Source organism: Prinia subflava, chromosome 12 (assembly GCF_021018805.1).
Source record: "Prinia subflava isolate CZ2003 ecotype Zambia chromosome 12, Cam_Psub_1.2, whole genome shotgun sequence".
NCBI lineage: Eukaryota > Metazoa > Chordata > Aves > Passeriformes > Cisticolidae > Prinia > Prinia subflava.
This window is the reverse complement of record NC_086258.1, coordinates 7,886,650-7,905,390: the sequence shown is the minus strand read 5'-3', so window position 1 is coordinate 7,905,390 and position 18,741 is coordinate 7,886,650. Positions and strand designations below refer to the sequence as shown.

Genomic DNA, 18,741 nt, shown 5'->3' with positions numbered 1-18,741 from the left:
TAAAAATGTCGGAAAAATTGCGCATTTAGCGATTTTATCGAGATTTTTAGGCGTTTTAGAGCAAATCTGGATACAAAGTAGGAGTTTTTAATGGCGACTAGAAAGAGGTGTCAAACTGAGTGGAAAAATTGTAGCTAAGATGACTCACTCTGTCTTAAATAGCTGTAGCTTACTGGAGGTTTAAATATCTCTGGGTGTGACAACGCAGTCGTGTTGTATGAAAGGAGAGAAGGTTAGCACTCCCCTTGATAAGGATGGAAGAGGCCCTTGTGGCCTATACAACACACATACGGTTAAGGCACTGCCACCTACTTCGTGGCATCTAACCATGTTTTTTTTCCTTTTTCCCCCCTTTTTTCTTTGCCGAGACCCTATAAACAAAAGCAGCAGCCTCTTTTTTAGTCGCCCGGCTCGCCTTTTCCCTCAGCTTACAAGTCGTCGGTGGCCCCAGCGGTAACTCACCCTCCCTCAGCATGCTGTAATACACCCTAGCTACTCAGCCCATAGCTAAAATAAAGTTACACCTCCCTTACTCCAGCCCCTCCAGCCAGCTCACAATCCTCGTTTCCAAGCTGTGCTTGAGCTAATCCTGCCCCTCCAGCCTCCACAGCCATGCCAGGCTGCACAGAATTAGGGGTAAATAGAGCTCATGCCAATAGGCCACAGCATTAATCCCAGGTGGGATAATAAGGATTTAGACATAACCTTTATGAAGAGCAGCTTTACAGCAGATTCTGTACATTAGGGGGTTTTTCTAGCCCTGTTCAAGAGATTTCCTCGTGATAACAGAAATTCCATCTCCCTTCTCCACAGCTCTGTGTGGCAGCACAGCTGGGCAAGCAAAGCCACTCACACACATGAGAAGCACTGTGCCAGGAAATATTTCTGAATCAACACTAAAAATGCTTTGCTGGAGTAAAATTCCACCTTCTCCATGCTGTAAAGCAGCACAGCCACATCCTGCATTGAAGAGTTTCACTAGCCTTCAAGAATAAGGCTGAAAAAAAATCATGAGTTGATCATTTTAGCAGTGACACCGAGTCTAGACACAGTGTCCCTTCCTGGGGGTAATGAAAAACCTCCAAAGGCACTGGTATTATTAATAGCCAGCTCAACATGAACTCTATTTTTATATTTTATAAAGAAAACCTATGCCTCATGTCTTGCAGCTCTTTTTCTCCAAGGGTTTCAAAGCGAGGCAGCCTCAGAGCAGCACTCCAGAGGGCTGGACTGTAATTGATTTTCTGTTATTACCAAGCACACGAGATAAATACCAGAAAAATGAGGTTTTGCTGCACCAGGAGCAAAATATCCCCTTGCAGCAGAACCCTTTGGGTGCAGTAAAACTCGTGCCTCTGTGCATTTCTTAACCAGCACAAGGTAAATCCTGGATCCCTGCCCATCCTGCAAGGAAAGGGCAGCAGGAATTGTTTCCCTCGGGCTCAAGCTCTCTGGAAGGGGTTATTTCTGCTGAGGACACCTTCAGCTCAATCCTTTTCCGGTCATTAAATAAATTTGGACTTGTGTTTGTTCCTCTTTTTCTCCACACTGCTGCCCCTCATCCTCCCTCACAGGAGTTTCTAGAAAATAGAAAATTCCCCTTAAAAATGTTTTTGAGAGAAGCTTCCATGGACACAGACGCTTTACACGAGAACACTCTTAACCACAAACATACACATAAAATCCCACCTTTTTATTATGGCACATGGTATTTTTCTGGATGTGTAAATACCACATGGATATGACAAAAAAGGGAAAGAAATACCAATGCTGAGATAGATACAGAGTCATGCCATTTGCAATACAGCTTCATACCATGGATTGCCAAGATACAAAAAGTCTGGGTTTGTTCCTTTTTACATTGAAATAACTTTACAAGTGTTCTGTGAGTTGGCTTTAGAACCAGAAGAGGCAAAATAATAATAAAAAAAAATTAAAATATGCTGAGAACAACTACAAGCAGGATTCATTTTAATGGTTAACAGAAGAACTGTAACTTTGCTCTAGAACAGCATCTATTAAACACACGTAACAAGAGGTAAGCAACTATACAGAAGGTAAGAGATTCCACCACAGGAGTCAAATCAGGGGCAGGAAGAGGGAAATCTGGAACTGCATGGTTTTATTTGGTCACCAAGTTTGAGCTGAGTGTTTTAAAATGAAGCACCTTTAAAGATGCAGTACTCCTATTTAAAACAATACAGAAACTTCCCAAGAGACTAGAAGCTACATTCTGAAAAAAAAAAATTAAAAATAATAATAAAAAAAAGTAGACATATTTTTAAAAAAATTCCACACATCTCTAGGCTTGTGACTTAACTTACTGGTACAAAGTGGACTGGCAGCTCTTCTTTAAGCAGCAACAGTGCCCAGAAGCAATGCCACCAGAAAATACAGTATCTTTGGGGTGTCCAAGACTTCTGACCTGACATCAGAATCATCCACTTGTCTGCCAAAATATTAGGCAAGAAAAGGAGACACTGCATCTTTTTTTTTGTTTGTTTTCCCACCACGTTGAGCTAAGATGTTTTCTTTGGGCCAAGACTAACAGAAACCACTTTATCAAATGTTCTTCAGGTTTCCTGCCAAACTGGATTTATGGGTGTTTTTATTTTTTAATGATTTTTTTAAAAACTTTTTGTTTGTTTGCTTTTTTCCTGACAGTCTCTAAAGCAATCCTGGAACATTTAACAGTCACTCTTCCACAGTTTAATTGTTTTGTCGTTTTCTAGTGCCGCTGATGCGATGATGTTTTCTGTTGGGTGACAAGCTGTGGAGATGACAACATCTGAGCAAAAAGAAAAGACAGAAAAATGGAGTTATTTAAATCTGGTTCACAGCAGGCATTTCTGAAAATGAGCAACTGTGTTTTATTAAGCCAAGTTATTATTTCCTCGTAGCAGAATTAAATGTGTTATTTGTAAATATCTTACAACTCTTCTGTGAGAGGAAATACAAGCAGGAAAGAATTTGGTAGCAAAGTGTTTGACACATTTCAGAAGGTGAGAACTCTCTAGATTCAACTTCTTGACCAGTTCTGTGCTCAAGCAAATCTCCTTTGGCAAAGTTCTCATAGGCAAAGAATAAAACATTTTCAATGCTCATAAAAACCCTTCATAAAAAGGAGCAAAACTCCAAGGATTCAATTGAGCTTCAGCCAGTCAAGAAATGGTGAGTCTGAAGAGTCAAAATTGGTATCAGAGAGAAAATGCTCAGGCTAAGCCTGATGATATGAGGGGTATTTCATTAATAAAAGCAGAATCCTCTCCCTCACCTGTGTGTCCTTGTAGTTTCTGTACAATCTCTTTTGTCTGAAGGTTCCAGATATAAACCAGGTTGTCTTCTGAACCAGACACGATCCACTGGAGGGGCAGAGAGAAAACACAATTATCTCAATCTTTTTGATCCGTATCCAAGAGCTATTTCTCAGTAAACATTTCATTTTTGCCATGTGAAAGGGAGTAGGAGGAAAAGTCAGGAAACCTGAGCCCACCTAGAGAGAGACACAGAAACCAGCAGCCACCAAAGGAGGTTTTCCAGCCCCCAAATCCTCTTTTATCTACAGAGAGGAGCAGTAAAAACTGCACATAGGTAAAAATAAATAATCAGATCAACACCAACCTTTCCACCAGTGACAGAGAAATTGGCAAATATGCAGTACTTCTCATTTTTGTGTCCTGTGTACGTCTTCAGGCACTGGAAGGGAAGAGCCACAAGACATTAATGCAGCTGGGAGTTTTCTCAGTCATGGACAAACTCTCTGGGAATAAAAGACTGAAGTATCAGCCTGTGTTTCCCACCCTGCCAACTGATCTGGAGGATGCAGAGGGCAGCTCTGCTCTAAAACCCAAAACAAAGCCCTGAATTTGTCCCATTATAACAGTGAAAGAGATCAAAGGCAATTTATTGGTCATGAAGAGAAAAAAATGCAGAAATACTGCTGTACTTAATGTCTCAGGGCTATGCAGAAGGCAAGTATTTTCTTTTTTTTTTTCTTTTCAAAGACATCTTTAGTCAGAATCACAGAACAGTTTGAGTTTGAAGGGACCTTTAAAGGTTTGCCAGGAGCAGGGACACCTTCCACTGTCCCAGGCTGCTCCAAGCCCTGTCCAGCCTGGCCTTGGGCACTGCCAGGGATCCAGGGGCAGCCACAGCTGCTCTGGGCACCCTGTGCCAGGGCCTGCCCACCCTCCCAGGGAACTTTCTTACCTGAATCCACCCTCTTTTAGTTAAAAACCATCACCCCTTGTCCTGTTGCAACAGGCTCTGCTAATATCCTCTCCACTAAAGGGGTACTGACACTTTTTTCTATAGTACTTATATGTCAAGTTTAAAAATCACATGTAAAATCCGATTTTCCTAAAAGCTTAGTTAAGGCTATATAAATATAAAGAATTACCTTTCCTTTGCTGTAGTCCCAAAGTTTGAGAGTGCTGGAAAACAAAAGAAAAACAAAGATTTTAGTTCTTGGGTGAGGTTTTTTTTTCTATCTGAAAAGTTCCCAGCAGCTGAAAAATGTTCCTGCATAGCAGAGTTCCAGAAGTCTACATGGATCACTTTAGCCTGGCTTTGGAATGCAGGGTTAGTTAACCCCAAAATATCAATTTTACTGCTATGCATTCATATTCTCCTCCACAGGAAACACTATATATAAAGTCATGTATTATCATTACTATGACAGCCAAAAACCAAAATAAAGCATCATCTGATACTCCAAATTTCAAATCTGTGTGTTATTCTCTTTTTTTTTTTAAATATACTTACTTGTCCAAAGTTGCAGCTAATATGTATTTGCCATTTGGTGAGAACTTCACAAAGGACACAGGAGGGTTATCATCATCTAGAGCAAAATTAAAAGCAGTGTTATAAAGTGCACAGCTGTGTTGTCTCACTGACAGAGGGCTTCTTTTGACACTCATTTGTTTTTAATAGCTTCACTGAAACACAGAAAATCTGTGTGAAAAACAGCCCAGACAAGAAGTATTTCTACTTACCAATCAGTGTTTTCAAGCACTGGCCTGATGCTGTATCCCAGATTCGACTGGTAAAACCACACAAAAATCAGTATTATTTGGTTTGAAGTCTTTTATTAACATTTTAACATCACAAGTACAAGGGTTTTTTTTTCTTTTTAAAGTATTTTTAAAATGCAAAAGGTGCAAAGAGTGATGTAGACAGGAAATAACCACTTACCAGAGTCCATCATAGCTACTTGACACTATCAGGGATCCATCACGATTAAAATGCACCTGTAATATTATTAATACTAAGTATTAAATTAATAACTTTACTCATGTACATAAAGATCAAATGTTTAAACTCCACTGCAAGGCCTTATTTTCCATGTCTGACATGGAACACATCAGCAGAATAAAACATGGATAGAACCTGATTATTTTAAGGGCATGGAATAGAACCTCTTATGTAGCCACTCATGTTTTAAGGTCAATTTTCTGCTATTTACCTCTAAATAAAAATTCTTTAGAATTATTAAGAGACATTTTAAAGTGTGAAATATGATTTACACATGGCAGAACAACCATGTTAGAAAAAGCACCATTCAACAAGTCTGAGGTTCAGATTTTTTTCAGTGTTCTTCATTTCAAAGACATTAAAGGTTGAACACCTTCTGGTTTTCTTTAATTGCAATGAATATCGCTGTATTCCAAGCTCCTTTCTCCTATGGAATGACTGAGATTTAAAACAAGAGTGTTCTGTGGAACAGCCCTGCTTTGGATTTCAGTAAGGGCTTGGAACAACACAAAAGCAAGAGAAATGCAGGTTGCTCTCTGAGCATCAAGTGCCACAAATCTGTGTCCCAGAATGACACTCAGGCATGCCTGGCACACCTCTGCAGGATCCACATTTACAGCCAGGACAAAAATCCACACTGATCTTAGAGAACACACCACTCATTTCACTCCCACTGCCCACTGGCAACAACCACAGCCCAGCCTGGAAGCTGTGTAAGGGCTTGGTGACAGCACAAAGCCACCCCACCAGAGGGGCAGGAGAGGAGCTGTGCTAACAAAACAAACATTTTAGTGTTCACTGATCAGGAGAGACTTACAGCTGAAACTGGGTCAGAGTGAGCAGGCAACGTCTTGAGGCACTTCCCTGTTTTCACATCCCATATCCTCACGCTTTCGTCAAACTGCAGAGGGAGAGAGGCACCAGGGGTTCAGTCAAGCACCTGATTGAGGCATTATTCAGCTTGGCTACAGCATGAAATCTCATCCCAGAAAGCTCAGGACACAACCACCAGGCTGGGAACACCTCCCTGAATTCCTTGTCTCCATGCAGGACACTGAGGATGGATTAAGGGCTTTTCCCCAAGCAAACACAGCAGGGGCAATGCAGAGCTCACCTGACTACAGGCTGTGTTTGTGAGGGAAAACACAATTCAAATGGGCTGTGTGATTCATATTCTTTCATTTAATATTGTTTTCAAACCATGATCTGACCCAATCTGCAGAGGGAGAGGTGATTAGAAGTCATCCTTTAGCTAAGGCAGAATCCAGGTGATTAGAAACCATAAGTTGTACTAAAAATTCTGTAATCACTACTTATAAATTGTACTACATCAATCCTGCCTGCAGAAATCCTGTGCCATTCTAATCATAAATTAGCGTGCTACACTAATCATAATAATCTGTTAAGAAAATAAAGCTGTAATTGTAGCTATGATTTAATGCCATCATCATTCTGCCAAGGATCCCTAAAGAACCTGTCTGTCCCTTTAGTGACAAGTGACAGAGTGTGCAGTACTTGCTTCCCACAAAGGAAAAAAAAATTAAAAACCACTCACTGAGCCAGAAACGATGAGGTTTGACTGAGGGTTGAAATTGCAGCAGAAAACGTAGTTACTGTGCCCTTTCAATGTCTTTAAGCACTTACCCTGAAATAAAATTCAGCAGAGTTAAATACACAGCACCATAAAAGCATCCAGAGAGACCACACTAAGGTTAATCACTGTGCAGCACAGAAAGAAACCATCTCTAACCCCAGATTTAGATGGGCAGAGGGCCAAGCTGCAACAAAACAGGAAAGAAAAAAAAAATATACAATCATTATGATTGCAGACAAGGTGCAAACTCTGGGCAGCTCAGGAGGATCCAAACCATTTAATATTGCTGATCAAAAATCAACCAAATTATCCAATTCTCTCTGTCATGAGAGAATGAGGGGGAAAAAAACAGAAATAAGCGTGGCTGGGATAAGAAGCTACAAAAAGGTTTCATCTGAGAGGCTTTTTGCTGTGGTTCCATCTCCATATTCAGGCTTTAGTGCTCTCTCAGGCTTCTTGTGGTATCCACAAGCATCCCACTCTTTCCAAGAGCAGACAGCACAACTCATTCATCCTCACAGCCCATTCACCAGCTTCTTACAAGCACAACACAAGTGAAAAAGCCAATGCTGGAGAAAAATGAAGGTAAATAAATAACAATTCCTGCCCTTACCGAGCTCACATCCCATATTTTGAGAGTTTTGTCATCGGAGGCAGAGACAAGGAGGTTGGAATCTGATGACCAAGCAACATCAGAGATCCCCTAAAACAAAGGAAAACAATTCTCTTCTCAGCTCTGTTTGTTCAGCCACACAGAAAAGTGGAAAACACAGACTGCAGATTACATTCCCACTGAAGCTTGAATGAAAATTCAGCACTGAGAGTCAGGAATTCAGTGATTTTGCTGTGTTAAGAGCTCCTCTGGCACAAGTTCATTTTAAGCTGAGCCACATACTCTGAGAACATCAGTTGCTCATTCACACAGTTCTTTCTGTGGCCACCAAAACCCTTTGTTGGAATTCTTAAATAGAATGCTCATAAATTAATCTGAGTAAGTGGCTTTTCCTCATGACAAATGGCTGCTCTTTACAGTCCAAGTCTCCAAAGGCTGGAAAAGATTCCAGTGGTTTTTCTTTTGATAAATCTTCATTTTTCCTCATAAAACTTCAGCATGTATAAAACTTTAAAAAAAAGGAAAACCAAAGGGCTTGGGAGTTTTGTGTTTTCTTTAGAACTTTGCAGAATGAGTAAGTGTTGTGTTTATGTAGGCAAACCCACAAGAAAAATTCAATCTCCTTAAAAGGCAAGTGTTTTGTTCCTTATACAAAGGAAAGATGGAACAAGACACAGTGTTAGCATTCACAGGATTTTCACCCAGGAATGCTGTGCCCTGTGTCTGAGGTGGGTTCTCCTGAAATTCAGGGACACAAGAAGCTGGCTGGGCACTGGGAATTCAGCTGTTCCATGAGCAGCCTGCACTCCACCCATATTCCCAGCCTGCCTCAATATTACTCCAGCAATTCCAGGACTATATAAACAAAAAACTACAAAATAAGACTGAAGAACAAACCTCGTACACAGGTAAAACTAACCAAGAATGGCAACTTCTGAATAAGGAAAAGAAAGCAAAATTCTTCCCAGCTAAATTCCCACAGTAATCACCTCATACTTACCAGCTTATGACCAGATATTGTTTTTTCAAACTTGCCATCATACGCTCCCCAAATTTTAATGAGTTTGTCAGCAGCTGGAAAAGAATGTGCCAGTTCAGAGGTTAATTAACAGCACCACCAGAGCTGTCCCTTCCAGGGGAAAGGAAATAAGTTTAATCTGTCTCTGGGCAGCTCTCCCTGCCCAGGCAGACCTCAGGGAATAAGGTGATACAGAATTGGTGAAGAAGTGATACAGAATTGGTGAAGAACAGCTTCCTACACAGCACTCTGCAGCAGCTGAGGTTACATAAGCTGCCTGGAATGCAGAGACACTCCAGCAGCTTTAGTTTCTCTCCTCACAACTTGGGTTTCTACTTCTGTTTTAGACTGCCAATGGTAAAAGTAGTGCTGGTCAACGGGAATGCTTGAAAGGCTTTTGCCCCAAAAAGAACAATAATTACACCATGAGCTGGGCTGAATGGATGCCTGCAGAAACCCAAACATATTATCCATGGTAACTTTCAAAACAAGCCAGGGGAAAAAGTTGCTATTTGCCAGATACAGAGTTTGGAAAACATGTTCAGGGGAGAGGGGAGGGGGACACTGTAAGAATGATTTATATGGCACAGTGCAATGGTTTTATTGAGGCTGTTTGCAATTCAGTCAAAGCCCCAAGCCATTCCCATCTCTGGAAGATGTTCCAGTGACCCTCATGTCATATTCAACATTTCCAACTGCCCTTTCCTTACACATGGATCCTCTCTGGATCACTGACAGTCACAGAGGCACAGTCTCAAGGCAAAGCTGAACACCAGAAAAACCCTTATGAAATACCAAAGCTGACAGAAAGGGAACTTGTTCTATCACTTAAGAGGGCAAGCAGAGAAACACTATTTACAAAAATCTTCTGCTCTCCACTGGGGCAATCAAAGCCTCTGACTGCAACCACCACAGGACAGAGCACGTGCATCCAACTCTGCAGCCCAGCAGCACCTTCCTTATTTCCCACAGGAAAGGTTTGCCTGTAGATACTGTGCATAAAATTCAGTTTAAAAGCTTAAGCTTCTAGTGATACAGAAAAGCACGAGGGTTTCCTCTGCACAGGAAAGAATCCTGCCTTGGTTCTTGCCCGTTTGCTAAGGAAAGCTGAACAGGTGAGGCCTCTCCTGGCAATCCAAAGACCCAAAGTAACAGGACTTCAATCAAATTATTTTAAAGATTGACAGCTTTGGTATCACTCTTTTAAGAAAAACCATGACATGACATCCCTCCTCTCCACGATGGAGATTGCAGACCTTCTCCAAGGCCCACATTTGTGTCTGAAATGAGATAAAAGCAAGCAATACTTACAGGAGCTGGCAAGCCACTCTCCATTAGGACTGAACTTGACTGATGACACTGCCTTTGTGTGTCCTGCTAACGTGAACTTGAGAGCATAGTTTGGCTTTACTGGGGCAGGCTGTAAGAAAAATACGTGTGAGTGAGTTAAATTCCAAATTTAGGACCTCAGTGGCCAGCTCCAATCAGTGCAGAGGAATGGACCACGTGGATGTTCACAATAACAGAGATTGCAGCATTTATATCACCTTCCCATTCCCCTCCAAATTCAAAAAACAACCAAACAAACCAAACACCTTCTCAGTGTGAGAATGATCCAACAGCCCAACCACAAAGTGCCTGGCAAGTAACACTCTGGATATTGATCTGTGCAGTGCTTTCAAGTGTTTACATTTTCACCCTGACCATGAATTAAACCATGGCAAACTCCTCCATGCCCCTAAAACCCCACTTTTACCCTTTGAAAAGGCTTCGTGGTTAGACAATAACACCTCCTTTGAGCATCCCCAGGCTTCAAAGAACCTCAATAACTGTTTCCCCACTCCACAATTAGAGATTCACCAGTTCTCCAGCCACCTCCAGGTATTCCAAGAATACAAACAAACAGCCTTTGTCATGATCAAAATGACAAGAAGTATTTCACTAGTGAGAACTTCCCAAAACCAAAAATCAGAGCACTTTTAGCACTGCAGCAGAGCTGCATTCCATCCACTTTTCCCATAAAATCCTCAGCATGAGACAACAGCAGAATCATCCACATGGAAAAGATCTTAATTTACAGGAGAATTCAAATCCCTGGTTCTGATCTGGCTGTGTTCAGGTAGTTCCTGGTGGTTTTACAGGGATATTTTTTGGGGCCCCACACACACCTTGCTCTGATTGGTCGAGGAGGAAGGAGTAGATTGTGTTTTGGTGGATTCTGCATCTGGCTTCTTTTCTTCTGTTGCCATGGTTCTGGAGCTGGCAAATGAGACTTATGGGTGCTTGAAGGGGAGAATGAATGTGCTGCTTCAAAAGGCAGCTCTTGCCACCGAGAGCAGAACCACGCTAAAAGGACAACCTGGAAGAAAAACAAAATATTCTCATTAGCTGTCAAGAAGATTCTCAGCATGCACAAGAGTGAGATTGGTCAACGTGCAGAAACCAGAATGAAAACTCCTATTTATTATCTGTTGAGCAGCACAGCAGAATTTTAGGCCTTCAGACCCACTTATGTGCAAGACTGAGAAATCAAGCCACTGCCTTGATCACTCATGGGAAAGCTTTTTCCAAGCTTTTTCCAAACAGAGGCACAGCACAAGAGCTTTGAGGTGTGGCAGGGTTTTCATATCACAGAGCCAAAAACACTTGTAAAAAGTATTTAGTAAAGGGTAAATACAGTAGTTTGTATGGAAGATGGAAGGCCTTTCTATTTTAATTTATTAAAGTAGAGAATACGAGATGATAAGGAACACAAAAAATAACCAGCACTTGCAAAGCTTAAGACCCGACTAGATTCCTTTCACCTCAGAATGTGAATATTTTGGTGTCATATTTCCCTGCTGAAAGGTCTGAGCATCAAACCATCCCCTTCTCCACCCGAGACTTCTCCCCGACTGGCAGCAGCCCTGGATCAGCCTCTCCACACTCGCTTTCTGTAACAAGACCTGATGGAGTGCAGTGCCAGGATTCCGTAATCGGGGCCGATGCTGCAGAGGGAACAAATCTCCACTGCAGCTCAGGCACATTTCAGCTCAAGAACAGAATCACCCCCAGCTCACACCGCCAGGATTTGCCTCCTAAGTGCATTTGCAACATCGCAGCTCCTTTTGCTGGTGGCAGCACATTCGGGAACGAGAGCGTTCGCTCTCAGGATCCGCTGGCATTCCAAGCATCTCCTTCCCGGGAGGGAGCAGAGCAGGGCGCTACCAGTTGCCTGCCGGCTGTGCTCGGTGTGGGGAGATCCCAGAATCCCAGAAGGGGCCAGGCTGGAAGGGAGCAGCGGCTCCTCTGCTCCAGCAGGGTCATCCCAGAGCACATGGCACAGGATCGCATCCTGACCATCTCCAGCCAGGGACACTCCCCGGGCCATCCGGGGGCCACGATAAGACATTAAAACTTTCCCAACGCAGATCCTGATGCCTTTTCATCTGGAACTCATCTGGGAACTCGGGCCAGCACGCAGCGCGCCCCCGAACCAGCGCAGCACCGCTCCCCGGGCCCGGCGGCTGCTCCGTGCCCGGTCCGGGGGGGCTCCCGGCGCATCCCCCTCCGCCACGCACGCGGTACCGACAACACCGCAGCCGCGAACGGCCCTGCCCTCGCTCCGGAATGCGGGGATGGCCGGGGGGAGGCCCCCGACAGCCCCGGGGTTTGGGGAGGGGGTGAAGCCGGGGGTCCCCACGCGGTTGGAAGGGAGGGGGGCCCGGGCCGGGGGGAGCGGAGGGGCCGGGGGAGCGGGCGGGCTCCGCGCGCGCCGCCTGAGGGGAGGCGGCGGCGCCGCGCGCGGGCAACGGCGGTGCGGGAGAGCCGCGGGCGGTGCGGGAGGCGAGGAGCGGACGGGAGACGAGCAGACGCCTCGCTCTTCCTCTCGGTGACTTACCGGGGGATGGGGACGGGGAAAAGGGGGGCGGCCGCCGCCTCCTCCGCGGCGAGGGAGGAGCGCGGCCGCGGGAGGGGAAGGGGGGGGACGCGGCGGCGGCGGCGGCGGGTCCGGGTCCGCCAGGCGGGGAATGCGGGCCGGCGCTTGCGCGGAGCGGGCCGGAGGCCGCACAATGCCGCTCTCTCCCGGGAGCGCTACGGCGCGGCCCGAGAGCCAAAAGAGCGGCGCGAGTGCGCGCACGGGCGGGGCCCATCCCCGTGGCGCCGTGCCCGCCCCTTCCCTCCCCTCCTTCTTTCCCCTCCCTTCCTTCTTTTTCCCTGCTTTCTCTCCTTCCCTCCCGGCGGCCGCTGCCGTTCCCCGCTCGCTACGTGGCGGAGGGAGGTTCCGGTGTGGGGAGCGGGCTGTACACACCGGGCCCGGGGCCGTTGAGCCCGGCCGGGGGGGGTTAGGTGTCGTTGGGGTGCGTCCACAGCTCGCCCCGGCGGATACACACCGATAAAAGCGGCTGTGAGAAGCGCAGGCCGATTCACACCCCTGTAATAGTGTGTGTATAATGTGTGTAATGTCCATAATAAAGTCTGTGAGGTGGGGGTCGGGCTCTTCTCCCAGGCAGTCGTCCTCAAGCTGTGCCGGGGGAGGTTCAGGCTGGACATCAGGGGGAATTTCCTTATGGAAAGTGGTGTGAAACGTTGGATCGGGGGGAAACATTAAACATTGGAGCTGCCCAGGGAGGTGGCGGAGTCCCCATCCCTGGAGGTGTTCAAGCAGTGACTGCATACAGCACTCAGCACCGTGATTTAATTGACAAAGTGATGATCAATCAAAGGTTGGACCCAATGATCCCGGAGGTTTTTTCCAACCTGAGTGGTTCTGCGACTCTCTAATGCTGATGTTTGAGCCATTTAACACTCTCCTGAGTGAGAGGGTATCTGAGGCAAGGTGTGTTTCTCAGTATATTGTCACACAAAAAGCCCTGACTCAGAAAAGTGTTTAATTCACGAGGGCCAAACAGCCCAGTTAGAGTTAAACATGTGTTTAAGCACTTTCCTGGAGAGCAGTGAGTTATTTCTGAACCCACACGTTGCAGTCTGCTTTCAGTTAAGAGGGAAGAAAAGGAGACGTGTGTCATTTATTGGCCCTTTAATACAGGAAGATATTTCGCTTCCAAAAATTCTAGTGGCAGTTGAGAAAGGAAACGATGAAAAAAACCTATGGTACAGTGAAGCCAAGGCCCTTCTCCTCCAGCCTGGAATCCTGCAGCAGAAATGTGGAGAATTAGTCCTGCCCTCTAAACTCAGGGAGGTAAAACAGAGTTAGAAGAGCTGCACACACACTCACCAGAACAATATTAGGAAACAAATCCAGTTAAATCCCTGGTGCTGATTCTTCCAGATGGTTTTAGCTTAATGTTTTCAGTCTTTTAAACAAGGAATATGAAATAAAATGGCAGAATACAAATGAGCAGTGTAATGCTATTTATAGAACTTTCTTGTGGCAGAGTGTTTTTTGTTTATTTCATGTTGGAGATAAGTTCGTATTTTGACTCTCAGTGTCTGCTTTGGGAATTTTTGCCTGATTTTTTCTATATAGGTAGAAAACACATATAAATATATTTCTGTATGTGTAGAAAATACATATATGTGCATGTATAAAAATCCTTATCTGCTCTGAATAATACCTCTCTGGAACGTGAAAAATGCAGCCTTGACTACAAATTAAGTGTAATCCTAAACAACCCCTTAGCCTCTAAGTGTCCTGGATGTTTTTTTAAACTAGTTTAAAGTATGATAAACACCATTTGGCCAAATGCCTGATTCCATGCCAGGCTGGGGTTTTGATAGCGTGAAGCTTTCAGAACCACCACGAGCAGGGGCATTTCTTTGGGACTGCAGAACATCCGCAGGGCTCTGCAAAGACAAAAATTTGGATTAAATTTCACTTGATAGTTATGAATCATCTGTGAGGGTCTTTCTTGCTCCCTCGGCCAGGCTTCCACAGCTGGGATCAGCAGGATGTGACATCTGTCCAAACTCTGGAAAAGCGTGGGGCTTGGCAGGCTTCTCCCTCCTCAAATCTTTCATTCCCTTTGCTTCCAAACAGTCTGAATTTGGGGATGTGCCAAGTGCACTGGAAAAGACACCTGCCCGAGGTGTTTGTGGGAGAGCAGCTTGCCATGGTGATGAAAGGGAAAGGAAAATGGTTCAGATTGGAAGGAAGCGGCTGCTCCCAGCGTTACTGGGGTCCCTTTGGGTGCCTTTCAGGGTGTCAGCAGCTGAGGCTGTGGCTCCTGCCGTGACCAACATGTGTGATTTTGTCCCAGGTTGCACAGAGAGCAGAACTAACCTAGTGCTGCAGAGCTGATCCAAAGAACGTTCTTGTTTGTGGAAAAGCTCCCAGGAAGTTCACTACAGCCTGGACCTGCTCTTTAGACCTGCCTGCTGCAAACCAGCTCGTGCTTACGTTTGTAGTGGTGAGTAATCAGACCGGGAGCTTACAGGCTGTGTGAGCCCGTGTTTATGTTTTGGCACAATTAGCAATCTCAGCTCACATTTTTATTTACTTGGGCCCCTCAGCAGACAGAGGAAGTGCAGAACAGACTCGCTGTGTGTTACACTCTGCTCCAGAAACAGGGAGGAAGAACTCAGGAGAGACCTGCTGCATCTTTAAGGCTTCTAAAGAGCAGCTGATCCCTGACTGTTTCTGGGTGGTTCCTAACATGCTGCTCTGTTTTTTTGGTTTTTTGGTGTTCTTTTTTCCCTAAGTCCCAGATACATCACGTTCATATGTTTCTTCTGGGATTTAAAAACAAACACTGAACCTTTTCCAGGATGATATTTCTACCTCCCCCACTACACTCTGAGCCTTGCTTGCATCACTGCCAACATTTGTTCATTTAAAGCTAGGAAATCTTCAGCCAGTGGAGAGCAGGTAGGATTGGAATCATCCTTCCCAGTGAGGGATGTGTACAAACACTTAGTCCAGGCATGAGGGGCCTGTAGAAGTTGAAGAACTCATTTCAGTGTGAGATCATTGAACACTGCATGTATCAAACCCTTGTTAGTAAAGACCTGGTAAGAAACATGATTTTGAAGAGCAGGTCAGACTTCCCACAGGGTTTTAGTCCTGCTTTGTGCTGTAAGGCATCATTCAGCCCAAACTGCCCCAAATGCCAGCCCCAGCCAAGTTAATGCAAGGAGGCTGCTGATTTGAGAGCCTCAGCCTGAATCACTCACGCTCTGACTGCCAGACGTGATGACAGCCTGCCTCTCCCAGCCACTTCAACTGGAGCAGCAGGTTCTCAGCACTTCTGTGAATCAGGAGCTTTGTTCTTTGGCTGCAGCCACGGTGAGCAGGACAGTTCAATACAATTCACTCACACCCCTGAAATAGTTTTAGTGAAATCTATTTATTGCTCATTGTCATTTACAGATCAAGATGTTTGAAGGTGTTACTGTTTGGTTAGAGGATCTCTGTGCCATTCTCTCCAGTCTTTGTGAGAGGGCAGGAGGAAAGTGTAAGGAAACACAGAGGAATCCTTTAGGGCTTTGGCCTGCTGAAGTCTGGCATGTTCCAGTGTCTGTTGGTTTCAATAGCACACACTATTCACAGCCTTGCTTACCTGTGCAAACCACTGTGTTCACAGCAGATGCTGGGGCTCCACATCACACTGAATGTCCAACAAAACCATTCAGATGCAGGTAATTTCCAAAGGAACATTTTTAAGATATGTAGCCATGTTGGCTGGGCAGTTTCTTTTCCATTCCCAAATTCTGTGATCGAGTCCTTTCCTCTCACAACAATTTAGGCCTTTGCTCTGCCTCTTTCCTTACATAGAAATCTTAGCCCACTGTATCCCAGTCTCCAGCTCCTCCAAATAAAGCTCTTTGCTCCATCCTGGTAAGACACATCACAGTCAGACAGAAGATGTGGGCTCTTCATGCCCTTCCTGTCCATTGCAGTGGAAGCACTTCATCTCTACTTCACTAGTTTGAGAACTTCCAATCTGGAAGAACTTTATTTAAATCTACTCTGGACCCTGCACTGGCTATTGGCTGACTCCAGACCACTATTCAGATCACAATCAGAACTCCTCTTTGCAGATGAACACAAGATCCTTTAGGCCTTGGGTTGCTCAATTCTTTCCTGTCATCCCTTCAAACAGCACAGTTCTGTGCCTTTGGGGCATCCTGGCTCCTGGCTTCCCAGTCTGGGGGCTCTGCTCACCCTTTTCCAGATGAAGAGGGAGCACTGAAAATCCAAAAGCCCTGCAGGCACTGACATTCCAAGGAGCCAGGGTGGACTCACTGACTGGCGTGTCCAGGCTCTCAGAACTACAAAGAATGAGTCAGAAATGTTGAGTCCCAACTGTGCCTCTGCCCATGATTCTCTGCATCATCATATTCCCTCTCAGCTTCCTCAGCTGAAAAACAGGAGTCATAATATTTCCTTACCTAGAAAAGCTGTTAGGAGGATTATTGCATTGTTGTGAATTCCACAGATGAAAGGTACTACAGAAGAACAAACTGCAATTATTGTTTCAAACCTCTGCCCTAATCCTGTCATCCTTAACTTACTGAATAACACTTACTCAATCGAGGAAATCCTGCCACTACACTGAAGATGATCATTGGAACAGATGACTCTCTGTTGTAATAAGAGCATTTATCCCCTTGTGTTCAACACCCTTCTGTCTGACACCAGAGTGATCTGAGTCATATAATCTCCCCTTGCAGTGGGGAACTGTGGTTTTGATGGTGGAACAGGCACAGGTGAAAATCAGAAGCTTGCAGGAAGTACCTATTGCAAAGATCAGAAAAATGGGTGTTCCCAGCAGTCCCTGATTCCTGCTGAATGCTGTTGGGTGCAGTCACACAAGGCACTGAGTGTGGCCCATTCTCCCAAAACTGATCTGTCCCACAAAGTATCTCCTTTTCTGCTTGCATCCACTCTTGGTTTCAAAACACTCAACACTCCGTGAGCAGAGAGGCAAAAAGTGCTAGTGTTTAACAGCCCTGAAAACCACTCTGGTTTTGCACAAAGAACATTTTTCTTGTTGAAGCCTGTGCACAAAGCTTCTGAGAAGGATGTGGGTACCACTGGGCATTACAGGTTAAAAGTATTACAACAGCCAGGAATAAATACATGGCAGGTATTCGTTAACAAGGCACTAATTGGGTAGCTAGAGATGCAGCATAAAAGACCACAGAGGGCAATTCAGAAGCTTTGGGTGAATCTGGGTTGCTCCTCTGAGCTTAGGGAGCAGGAGGAAGTAAAGCTGCTGCTGTAGGTTTGTGTTTTATGGAAAAGCTGGAGTTAAGGTGTCTCAGAAGAGGCAGCCTGTTACATCTTGTGTATGAAACTGTGTGACAAAATCAGTTCAGAATTTAATTTAAAGATTACGACTCTCTTCTCCTCGGTTGAAGTGCTTTTACTTTGGCTTTGGTAACTTGAGCTTAAATTGTTCTGATTTGATTTCACTGTACCTCCTAAGGGGCTTATTCAAACTGAGTCAGCCTGTGCCTGTTTGGCTAAACCATTATCTGAACTCACTGTCTTGCATAAAGAAGGCTTTAGGGATCCCAAAATATGTTTGCTTTCCTAATCCCTTGGAGGATGCAGTGGGGTTCTTCAAGCACAAGTCTGCAGACCTACAGGTAGGTGTGTGAGTGATTGCTGTGTTCCAGGTTGAAAGCTGATAGTGGTGAAATCTCTGGGGACAGTTTCCCACGTGAATTGCTTTGCCTGCTCAGCCTGCTGCATAATGAACACGACAATTTGGGATGAAACTCTCTTCCACCCACCCTGGGTGAGATAAGGCAGGATAAGGTGTAATTGGAGACTCCTTTTGGGTTGCAGTTTTGATGCACCCTCCATCATCGTGCTCCTGACAGTGGATTTGCAGAGAGGCTCAAACTCCAATATTGAACTTGTGCACATTTACTGTGAGGTGAGTCCTCTTCTAGCTTGGAGAATTTTATGCTCTCACAGAGTTTGTGCTCTCTGGCTTCTCTTGTCACTGCCTTTCTGCCTGCACTCCCCAGTTCCTCTCTTTGCTCTTGTGCTCTGTGTCTGTTCATGGGGTTGCTGAACACTTTGCATTAGGAGACCCCTGTTCAGTTCCTAGTGGCTCTGCCAAGTCTTACATTGCAGTCAACACTTCTTTTGTTGCAGGACTTAGTCTTAAACTAAAATATAAACACTTTTAAAAGCCAAGCTTTCAGATTATGATTTAGCTGAAAAGGAGTCTTTTGAGTGCATGGGGTCCATTTCTCCCAGTGTTCATAATGAATACTCAGCCCATTTCTCCCTGCCCCCTCCCTTGGAAAGCTTCAGCTGCCAAATTTTCCCAGCCCCCATGCCTAGAGCTGCAGCAGTTTTCATTT

General features: G+C 44.9%; 1 protein-coding gene, 1 long non-coding RNA gene and 1 other non-coding gene across 3 annotated transcripts; 2 read left to right on the top strand and 1 right to left on the bottom strand.

Annotated features, from left to right (window-relative positions):
• Positions 1-210: 210 nt before the first annotated feature.
• LOC134557370 (U6atac minor spliceosomal RNA) lies at positions 211-338 on the top strand. The gene has a single exon (XR_010082040.1). It is a non-coding gene; the product is annotated as a U6atac minor spliceosomal RNA (small nuclear RNA).
• A 1,334-nt stretch (positions 339-1,672) lies between these two features.
• Positions 1,673-12,513, bottom strand: WDR5 (WD repeat domain 5). The gene is made up of 14 exons (XM_063409545.1): positions 12,359-12,513; positions 10,647-10,837; positions 9,790-9,898; positions 8,461-8,534; positions 7,461-7,550; positions 6,809-6,898; positions 6,071-6,154; positions 5,194-5,249; positions 4,995-5,041; positions 4,765-4,840; positions 4,400-4,433; positions 3,622-3,696; positions 3,275-3,362; positions 1,673-2,788 (listed from the first exon to the last, which is right to left on the bottom strand). The coding sequence occupies exons 2-14, from the start codon at positions 10,725-10,727 to the stop codon at positions 2,688-2,690; spliced, it is 1,005 nt and encodes a 334-aa protein (XP_063265615.1). The 5' UTR covers positions 10,728-10,837; positions 12,359-12,513; the 3' UTR covers positions 1,673-2,687.
• LOC134556989 (uncharacterized) lies at positions 12,200-18,309 on the top strand. The gene is made up of 3 exons (XR_010081970.1): positions 12,200-12,349; positions 14,679-14,828; positions 18,215-18,309. It is a non-coding gene; the product is annotated as an uncharacterized LOC134556989 (long non-coding RNA).
• The last annotated feature ends 432 nt before the right edge of the window (positions 18,310-18,741 follow it).